The sequence below is a fragment of the Staurois parvus genome, unplaced genomic scaffold, assembly GCF_062004578.1.
Source record: "Staurois parvus isolate SC_StPar_1 unplaced genomic scaffold, SC_StPar_1.0 ptg000017l, whole genome shotgun sequence".
Lineage (NCBI taxonomy): Eukaryota > Metazoa > Chordata > Amphibia > Anura > Ranidae > Staurois > Staurois parvus.
Genome location: NW_028317813.1, coordinates 12,494,847 through 12,505,483, shown reverse-complemented (window position 1 = coordinate 12,505,483; position 10,637 = coordinate 12,494,847). Strand labels below are relative to the sequence as shown.

Here is a 10,637-nt window from a genome sequence, read left to right as displayed (position 1 = left end):
AGAAGCCAGGTTTCAGCTGCTATAGGGGAATGGTTACAGTAATTGCTCCCCCTCCCGCTATGCCGATCACCCTCCCTACCCATATCCAATTACCAAACTGCCTGGGCCCTGTACAGGAGGTCTGGTGGTACCACCTTTTCCATTGCCCTGCCTAAAGGTAAGCCATAATAAAGGCTTACCTATAGGTAAAACATGAAAAAAAGACTTTACTACCATGATTGCGGTCCAAATGCCCTACCTAAATGGATGTGAGAAAACTGTGCAAGTAGGCCAAAATCATCCATGTCTGGAGTATCAAAAAAAAATTCAAAACAGACGTTTTTATAGGAAGTTTTTAATTCACATCTCATTTACATTTACAGTGGGCTCTCTGCTACCTCCCAAATCAAAAAAATATTTTTCTTCTCATATGAATTTTTATGTGTTTTTCTTCATTGGCTGATTGGAGGTAGGGTTTTTAAAACACTGCACAGCAAGGAGCATTATAGTCATTAGAGGTGGATATAGCCAAAAAGCTTTATGATCAAATGATCTCAGAAGTATTTCAACCATTTCCCTTCCAAACCATTTTGTCCACTGCCTTCTTCCAGAACAATGCCCGAGCTGTCATTGACAGCTCTTAGTAAGGGCTTCTGATCAGGAGCCAGTGGGATGGGCTTCTGATCATGTGACCACTCTAAGACCCAATCACACCAGTCAAAGTATACCGATGCAGAGCTGCCTCGCAGGCATTAGGCCCACTTAAAGTATAAATTCACCTTTTTGACAAAAATCATAAATGCAAATTTTTTTGCAGGTAGAAAAAAAAAAAATGTGCATTTATTATTTTTGTCTGCAGGAGCCTGGAAAGCATTGCACTAGGAATCAGATGGCTGGTAGGGCAATCTGATTGCTAGTGCTGTGGTAGTTCATTGAAAACTACAAGTTAAGGCTCCTGGGACTTGTAGCCCCGCAAGGCTGCGCTGTATTGTTTTCAAATCATACGGGGAAAAACGGGGGGGGGGGGGGGGGGGTTCTCAACGGGCACGACTGCAGCTATGGGAATATGTTAGATGTTCCATCCTAAAATCGTGTGGAACATGCAACATGTTTCCATAGGTGAACGTCTCCTTTAAAGCACTGCTGGAGGCAGCAATAAAGGGTTAATCACTGTCCTGAGTTTAGGAGACTTAAATCATATTCTTGGTAAAGCAATGTGATGCAGTACCAACAAGATTTATACAAGTCATTCTAGCATTCACCATAACTTCACATATCACAAGGTAAACCGCGGTCTGTAATCCATAAGCACAAGTAGGAATTCCTCTGTAGGCCAAACTTATGTCCTTGTAGTCTTGGAACAGAAACACTCTGATGGCTAATGTCAAGGCAGGGATATTTAGACTGCTGCTCTTCTGTACTCTGTTCTCTGGATCCCCATTACTGGATGCAGTTTATCATCTTGAATTCCATGGAGATTTCTGAGCTATATTCTCGTTAGTTTCCGCAGCAGCCTGAAGAGCTTTCATGATCCGCTCATTTTGTAGGTGTATCTCAGCCATTTTAGCGGGATGTAGTTTGGCTTCTTGCTAGAATGGAAAAAACAAAAAGAATAAAGTGTGTTTCTAACCAAAGCTTTTTCTTTAACCCCTTGGCGCCGGCGCCTCCCAGCCCTTTAAGGGTTTCAGAAGCCGGGGGGCGGGGTTTTAGGGTCATTTGACTGCCGTGATTCGCTGTCACGGCGGTCGCATGATTGGGAAAAGTCCCGATCGCAAGAGATCGGGACCTTTCCGTGAGTACCCGACATGTGTGCTGGAAGCGTGCCATGCACTCTCAGCACATGTTTTTCTTAATTGCACGCAAATGTGCGGCCGCTTGGCATCAAGGACCAGACGCTGGGAGGCTGCACATTTGTGTGCGGCCAGCACCAAGAGGTTAAGCATAGAACACAAACGGGAAAAGGTTTAAGTGTTACTAAACCCGGGACACTGTATATCTGGTCTCCCACAGTACACAAAACATGGAAATCAGGGTGGATAAAAATCAATGATTTAAAAAAAAAAAAAAAAAAAGATTTTTTTTTTTATTTAAATCGGATTTTTTTTTATTTAAATCGGATTTCTTTTAATAAAATGCTTTTTGAGGAAAATATATTACCATCCAAAGGTTATTCCATCATGAAATAAAGATTAGTTTTTTAATTATGTAGAATAAGGCTGTACATGTTTATTTTTTTTGGTAAATAAATTCCATGAATCCATTCACAATGTCATGCTCTTCCAGAGGTTTTTGTAAGATTATTGGGCAGTTTCTCTGCCTACAAGATATCATCACAGATGCTTGGTTTACTTTTGCAGTTCTCAAAACTGAATTTGACTCAGCGGAGATCACATGCCTCTTCTTCACAGCAAAAATGTTATAACATGAACAGAGTTAAGAAAAAGACCTTAATCCTGACTTCTACAAACCTATGAATACAGAATCAACCCCTTCAGTGCTAAGTTTCAAGAAGTTCAGTGAATAGAATAGAAACAATATTTTTCTGATTGTTTGGAGTGGAATAGATCTGCTCAAGAAGAAAGTGAAACTAAGTGTGAGGAGGAAGGGGCTGACAGTCTAAGTTTCTTAAAATATATATTTTGTTTAGCCAAATTAGTTAACAAACATGGATGTTTAAGCAAATAACATATGCTGGAATGTTATTGTTTCAGTTGAATAAATCTATTTAAATTGTTATTATTAAGGGAATGATTATTTTTCTCCTTCCTAAGTACAACAGAAAAGTTGTCAAAATATGAATGATTAACCTATTAAACTGGGGAGAAAAAAACTAATATGGAAAGTTGTTATTCTAAAAATCTTCATCTACTTGCATAATAAAGTTATACCAGCAAGAATTAGTCTTTATGTAAAAAACAAGGATTTAAATCAAGCCTTACTGACTAGTGATTTAAATAAGTTTCATTTAAATCAAATCCACCCTGATGGAAATGCAATTATTTTAGTAAATATAAACTGCTAAATACATTTTCTTATCAGCAGTTAGAGCAGTCTTGTAACTTCTATCAGTGTCCAGCTGAGCAAAGGTAAAGTTTGTAGGAGGAGTTTTCATTCTCCCCTGCCCTATGAGATTGCATAACCCCCGACCCTCTGTCTGGACAGCACTGATTGGCCCTGTGCTGGTCACACTCTCTCAAGGAAAAAAAAAAACAATACACACAAAACTGAGCATGTGCAGAGTGTCCCCAAGGCTTTGTTCTTTCAGGAGATGAAATGGGGTACATGGAAGAAGTAGAAGATCAGAGAAGTCAGGATCAAACATCTTTTTTACACAATGCAGAGGATTAACCCCTTAGGTTCCACACTGAGTATAACAAGCATGCTTTACTACACATACAGACTGCTTTTACTGTTGTGGGTTTAGTAACACTTTTAAACCCAGCTGTTAATGCGCTTTGTGGTCCTATTGGGCAATTTCCATTTGCTTCTTGTCTTTGTGACAAAGTTGTCATCAGAATAGGAAATGAGTGAAAACATCTGAAAGGGACAGTAACAAAGAAAAATAATTTTTAGAAATTTACAGGAAAGCTAGAACTTTGTCAGTTTTCTATTGCCTTACATGTCACCACTGAAGGAACCTCCTGGCCTTTAATTCTGGTTGGAAATCTCCCCACTAAGGTCTCGGGCAGCAATAAAACCTGACAAACAATTTAGCTGGAATAACACTTTAAAACTAGTAATACAATGATCCATTAAATCTTAGAATAGTAAAGTGTTCTAGTTGTTTTAACTGCTTGTACTACGAATGGTCGGCAGCTGTCGGCCAGGTGATGCACTGGTACGTCGCGACCTTTCTTCCGGGTTTGGGGCATGCGTGCCCCATGCTGACCTGTGTTTTGATTGGACACAGCAAAAGTTTGCCAGCCGATTTCAGCCAGTGATTTTGGCTTTAGTCAGTTGATTGGCTGTGAGCAATCATACACAGAGTTCTGTGTTTACAAAAACACAGAACTCTGTGTACAGGGAACAGCGATTTGCCCGTTTCTGCTCCCTGCAAAGCACAGACAGTAAAGTAAAAGCAGAACACATTACACATTGCTAATTATACAGTTAACCCCTTGATTTCCCCTAGATGTTAACCCCTTCAGAGCCACTAGTGATGCCAGTGTCAGTGACCCTTCCAGATAGTGTCTCTTAGCGCCAGATTGTCTGCCATCCTATCACAGTCACACTACAAGTCGTTGATCACCGTCATTACAGTATAGCTGCCCTGCTTGTTAGAGCTTACAATCTAGGAGGAGGGGTTGAGTAATACAAAAGGTAATAGCTGAGGGGGGATGAGCTGATGGAGGAAATAAATGGCAGTTTATTAGTTAGAAGCAGGATAGGCTTCTTTAAAGAGAGAGGTTTTCAGGGATCATCTAAAGGTGGATAGATTAGGAAACAGCCGGACAGATTGGGGTAGGGAGTTCCATAGGATGGGAGAAGCTTGGGAGAAGTCCTGGAGGAGAGCATGGGAGGAACTGACACAGGAACTTGAGAGCACAAGGTTTTGAGAATATCAAAAAGGGCAGTTTGGATATTTTAAGACCAGGTCGGTGATAGGACAAGCTAGACGGATTTTGATTGGTCAGTGCTGTCCACATGATGGTGCTGACCTATTAAAATGCCTCTTGTCCATACACTGAGAGGCATGGATAGGAGATTAGGCTGCAGGAATTTCAAATCCCGCTGCCTGAAATTGGATGGCTGAAAAAAGCCCAGGTGCCAGTATGCCATTTCTAGTTGCCATGGCAACCTGGCGACTGGGATTTGTCGAGCCCTGATATGTACCATAGCTTGTAGACACTATAACTTTCGCACAAACCAATTAATATACACTTAGGGCCCTTTCAAACCGACCAGTTTTTGATGCCTTCCCATTGACCTTGCCCTTTCAAACTGATCAGTTTTTCAGTTAAAAAAGCATTAAAAAATGCATCCCTTTAACCACTTCAGTAACGGGCACTTCTACCCACTTCCCACCCAGGCCAATTTGAATGACAATTGCACGATCATGCAATACTGTATCCAAGCTAAAATGTTATAATTTTATTCACATTTTGGTGGTATTTAATCACCACTGGGGTTTTTATTTTTTGCTAAATTAACAAAAAAAAAAACAAAAAAAAAAAAAAACAAAAAAAAAAAAAAAAAAAACAACAACACGGTTTTGTTTCGGTTATAAAAGTTTGCAAATAAATAATTGTTCTTCATAAATTTAGGCCAAGATGTATTCTGCTACATGTCTTTGGTGAAACTAACCCAAATCAGTATTTATTTGGTCTGTAGGAAAGTTATAGAGTTTGCAAACTATGGGTTATATCCGAAAATTGATCATTCCTGAAGTACTGACAGCTGATAAAATTTCTTGAGGCCCAAAAATGTCAGAACAGTACAGATATCCCCCAAATGACCTCTTTTTGCAAAGTACACAGTCCAACGTATTTCATAAGAAGCATGGCAAGTTTTTTGACGTTGTAATTTTTTTGTCATCATTTTTTGGAAAATTAAGAAATGAAAAAACATTTTCACAGTTTTTTTTTACATACTGCCACCAGTGCAGTACAGTGTCAGTTATATGCTGACACTGTACTGCACTGGTGACAGTATGTAAAAAAAAAAAATTGTGAAAATAATTTTTCTTCATTTCTTAAATTTTCCAAAAAATGATAACTGGTGTGGCGATGATCAGGGACACTGGTGTGGCGATGATCAGGGACATTGGTGACAGTACAAAAAAAAAGGATATTTTTTTTATTATTTTATTAAATTGTTTTTTTTTTTTTTTTTATATTACACTATGACCAAAGTAGTATAATGTTACCATAGTAACATTGTACTACTTTGGAAAAGTGATCAGTATTTTTTTCCCCACAATTTGATTGCTTATAGCAAATAATTTCTTTGCTATAAGCATTCAACTGAATGAAATCGATTCATTCAGGTTTTTTGTTGTGATTAGCTGTGATTGGCCACGGCTAATCACATGACACAAATGGGCTGTAATTGTCCCAGCTTGTGCATGTGATCACTGACCATTCACAGCTAGACACACTTGTATACAATGGATGGCATGAAAGGTAGCCATCCATTGTATGCAATTGTCATGTGACATGTTGTGATTGGTCACAGGGTACTGGCAATGGGGCCGGTACACAGATCTGTCATCGGCCGTGTCCAAGGTACACGGCCAGTGACAGATCTCGCCACAGCACGGCCCTGCGGGCACGCACAAGGCGCGATCCGGGAAGACGTCATATGACGCCCTACCAGAGAGATGAGCTGTTCGCCCTGCCGTCAATCGCCAGGCCAGGCAGCAAGTGGTTAAATCCTTTGCAATGCATTACACTGGCCAGTTGCGCACACAACTGAAAGGAAACTGAACATAGGGTTTAAAAGGATGCGTTTTTCTTCCTATTTTTTGTAACTGAAAAAGTGAACAAAAACTGAAAGCAGCCTTATTGGGATTGGACAGAATCTGAGGAATTGTAATTTTTAATGGATATGTTTTATAACAGTAAGTAGAAAATATTGGGTTTCTCTTTTTTTTCCCCAAAACTTTTAGGTCTTTTTTCATTTATATCACAAAAAATAAAACCCAGTGGTGTCCAAATACCACCAAACGAAAGCTCTAATTGTGTGAAAATAAATGATTAAAAAAATGTCATTTGAGTACAGTGTTGCATGACCGAGCAATTGCCAGTTACGGTAGCACAATAATGAATGGCTAAAAAAACAACCTGGTCATCAAGGAGGTCAAGTGGTTAAAGTAACACATTTCTGGAAAGTGGATTTCTTGGCCCTCTTGGAGCTTGTGTATACTAGTGTTTGGGAGGGGGTGGGGTGGTAAAAATAGGAAGTTGAGATGCATTCCCGCTACAGGATAATGTGAATGGGGCCGTAATCACACTGGTTTACTCAGTTTGCAATATACACCCCATTCATTCACTTTTCCATGATCCATAAAGTGGGAACCCTGGATTAGTCATGGTAAAGGGGGGGGGGGGGTCACGTGACATCTTCACCTCGGATCCCATAGAAGCTCATCCAAGCACTGCTTGTCCCTCAGTATGGGGTGGTGATACCAGGCACATATAGGACCTGTATAGAAGACGGACCCTGTGCTGCCATACAGGACTATGGCGAATGATTGGGTGAGGACCTGATAAAACCAACCACATATAAACATCACCGTACGGTCCTTACCCTCCGCATCTCCAGTATCTGCTCCTTTCCCGGTGCCATAACGGCCCAGAGCACACACCCCAGTCCCGTCCAGCCCAGCACTACCAAGGAGGCCTTCGCTATCCGGCCCGCTGTAGACATGGCGACCAGACAGCCCGCGCTTACTCTACTCACACAGCGCCATCACATGTACAATCTCTGCAGCTGCATTTACACTACGAGCTACACACAGACTGTTACGGAACCGACGGCTGCACTGGACGACATTGTATAAGAAGGTTATATCAAGCATTGTATTCCTGACACCAACATGTCCTCACTTCCTGGTTTGGCATTCAACAGCGTCCTCCATTTTGAAGTAGACCGAGACTCGCCGGCGTGGAGGCAGGTAGCTTACAAAATGGCGCCCGAACTGGAGACCGAGAACTACATATAAAACAGGTCACCTCTGTTCGTGTAGGTCGTCTACTTGAATTGAGGGCGGCCATTTTGTGGGTTAACCTGAAGGTTTAGGGATTTCCATATAAAGAGTTAGTGTTGTAATGATTTTTTTTTGAAGATAGTTTCTTTACTTTGTTCAACCTGCACAGGTTGTACAACATATGTGACAGTGACAGGGTTCATACACATAGATGCATTAGGGCAGTGGTCTCCAAACTGCAGCACAGGGGCCAGATGCGGGCATGCGGCCCTTTGCTTTTATCCGTCCCTTGGGGCACCAATTCATCCACTGATATGAAAAATTGGGCATAATGTCCCCCACTGGCATTAATGATGGGGCTAGGGTTGATACCTCATCATTTTAAAATCGAACACATAATAAATACACAGGTTCTGGGGCAAATTTAATACAGATAAGGCGTTAGGTGAGTTTAACCGCTTCCGCACCGCCCTATAGCAGAAATACTGCTACATGGCAGCATGGGTGTGGAAAATCCTGTAAATATAAGAGATTTTGCAGGTAGGGGGTACGCATACGCCCTTACACGCACCGCCATTTGCAGCCTGTGGCTGGCAATCACCTGGTCCCGGACGGTGATTCCCCACCGGCACCTGACGATCTCCGAGGATTTCCAACGGGGAGAGACCTGTATATAAACAATACATATCTCTCCCCTGTCAGCTCCTGCACACTGCTTTGTATGGCTCTGTGTAACAGAGCCATACAATGCAGTGTGCTTTCAGTGAAACACACACAGCCTCATAGTAAAACAGCACACAGTTAACCCTTTGATCGCCCCATATGTTAACCTCTTCCTGCCCAGTGCCATTAGTACAGTGTCAGTGCTTTTTATTAGCACTGATCACTGTATTGGTGTCTCTGGGGATGTCGGTGACAGTTCCCCCCAGTGTCAGAATGCCCACCTCAGTCCCGCTATAAGTCGTTGATTGCCGCCATTACTAGTAAAAAAAAATAAAAATTCCAGTCTATATACCGCCATTTGTAAACAGTATGACTTTCATGTAAACCAATTAATTTACATGTATTGGGATTTTTTTAGCAAACGTAGCAGAATACATTTTGGCATAAATTTATGACGAAATTTGATTTTTTACTGGACATGTTTAATAGCAAAAAGTCCAAAATATTGTTTTTTTTTCAAAATTGTTGATTTTTTTTGTTTATAGCGCAAAAAAAAAAAAACGCACAAATACTACCGAAAGAAAGCTCAATTCATGGGAACATTAGGACATAAATTTCATTTAGGTTGCATGACCGCGCAATTGTCAGTTAGAGTAACGCAACGCCGTATCGCAAAAAATGGTGCATTTTTGGTGCATGTTTGGTCCTGTAATAAAAAACTCACCAAAACGCATTCCTCCGTTGAAATGATTGGAAACCGCATAAAAACGCAACACACCTGTGGGAAGTTCTCAAGCCCGGGCTCACAGAATCGCATGACAAGGGACAATATATTCAGTGGTGCCCTTTTAATCAACTCCGCACAGTGCGATTTTGGAAAAGGTTCCTGGTAGACTTCAGTGTGATTTCAGCCCCATAGACTTCTACCGTATTTTTCGCCGTATAAGACGCACCTGACCATAAGACGCACCTAGGTTTTAGAGGCAGAAAACAGGAAAAAAAAAATTCTGAACTAATGGACTGCAGACACAGTACAGGAGATGACCAGAGACTGCGGACACAGTGCAGGAGATGACCAGAGACTGCGGACACAGTACAGGAGATGACCAGAGACTGCGGACACAGTACAGGAGATGACCAGAGACTGCGGACACAGTACAGGGGATGACCAGAGACTGCGGACACAGTACAGGGGATGACCAGAGACTGCGGACACAGTACAGGGGATGACCAGAGACTGCGGACACAGTACAGGGGATGACCAGAGACTGCGGACAGCACAGGGGATGACCAGAGACTGCGGACAGCACAGGGATGACCAGAGACTGCGGACAGCACAGGGATGACCAGAGACTGCGGACAGCACAGGGATGACCAGAGACTGCGGACAGCACAGGGATGACCAGAGACTGCGGACAGCACAGGGATGACCAGAGACTGCGGACAGTACAGATGACTGCTGACCTTTGGGGAGGTGGGGAGCGGGTACCTGAATTTGACAGGTACCCGCTCTGACTTCCGCAGAGTTTTTGTTTGATCTTACCTGTTCCTCGATCCAGCCGCACGCTGTCTTCCCGGCTTCTGTAATGGCGCTCGGCATGACAGCCGGGTGCCCAGTGCGCATGAGCGAGAAGCACTTGCGCCTTGTGATTGGTCCGGCGGCTTCTGGGATCTGTCATGTGTCCCAGGTACCGCCTTACCATTCACAAAAAGCACCGCTTCTTGCGCATGCGCACTTGGCACCCGGCTGTCATGCCCAGTGCCCACACTACAGAAGCCGGGAAGACAGCACGCCGCTGGATAGAGGAACAGGTAAGGTCCCGCTGCAGAGCTGAGCGGCCGGCCCGGTATTCTGACACGGCCGCGGTGGAAATACCGGACCGGCCGCTCCATATTCGCCTTATAAGACGCACTGACATTTCCCCCCCAGTTTTGGGGAAGAAAAAGTGCGTCTTATACGGTGAAAAATACGGTATGTTATCTCACAGAAGTCACATCAGCATAGATAAGACTGTGTATGAGACTTTGATGGATTCACAGTTTTTTTTAATCCTCACCTCTCCTCCCTGGTCATTCTTCATCTATTGATTTTGATACAGCTGCGATTTTGGAGCCTTCCTTTGATCAATCAACCCTTCTTTTGATCAACCTTTTCTTCCTTCGATCAATCCTTCCTTCTGTTGATCAATCAACCCTTCCTTCCTTTGATCGATTAACCCTTCCTTTGATTAATCAACCGTTTATTTTGATTGATTGACCATTCCTTCCTTCGATCGATTTACCATCCCTTCCTTCGATTAATCGACCATTCCTTCCTTCGATCAATCGACCCTTTCACCAATCGATT

At 42.5% G+C, this 10,637-nt stretch overlaps 1 protein-coding gene across 1 annotated transcript; it reads right to left on the bottom strand.

Moving 5' to 3' along the window:
• Positions 1-318: 318 nt before the first annotated feature.
• UQCC3 (ubiquinol-cytochrome c reductase complex assembly factor 3) lies at positions 319-7,502 on the bottom strand. Its single transcript, XM_089679868.1, has 2 exons — positions 7,228-7,502; positions 319-1,568 (listed from the first exon to the last, which is right to left on the bottom strand). Exons 1-2 carry the CDS (start codon positions 7,345-7,347, stop codon positions 1,437-1,439), a joined length of 252 nt encoding a protein of 83 aa, XP_089535994.1. The 5' UTR covers positions 7,348-7,502; the 3' UTR covers positions 319-1,436.
• Between the last annotated feature and the right edge of the window lie 3,135 nt (positions 7,503-10,637).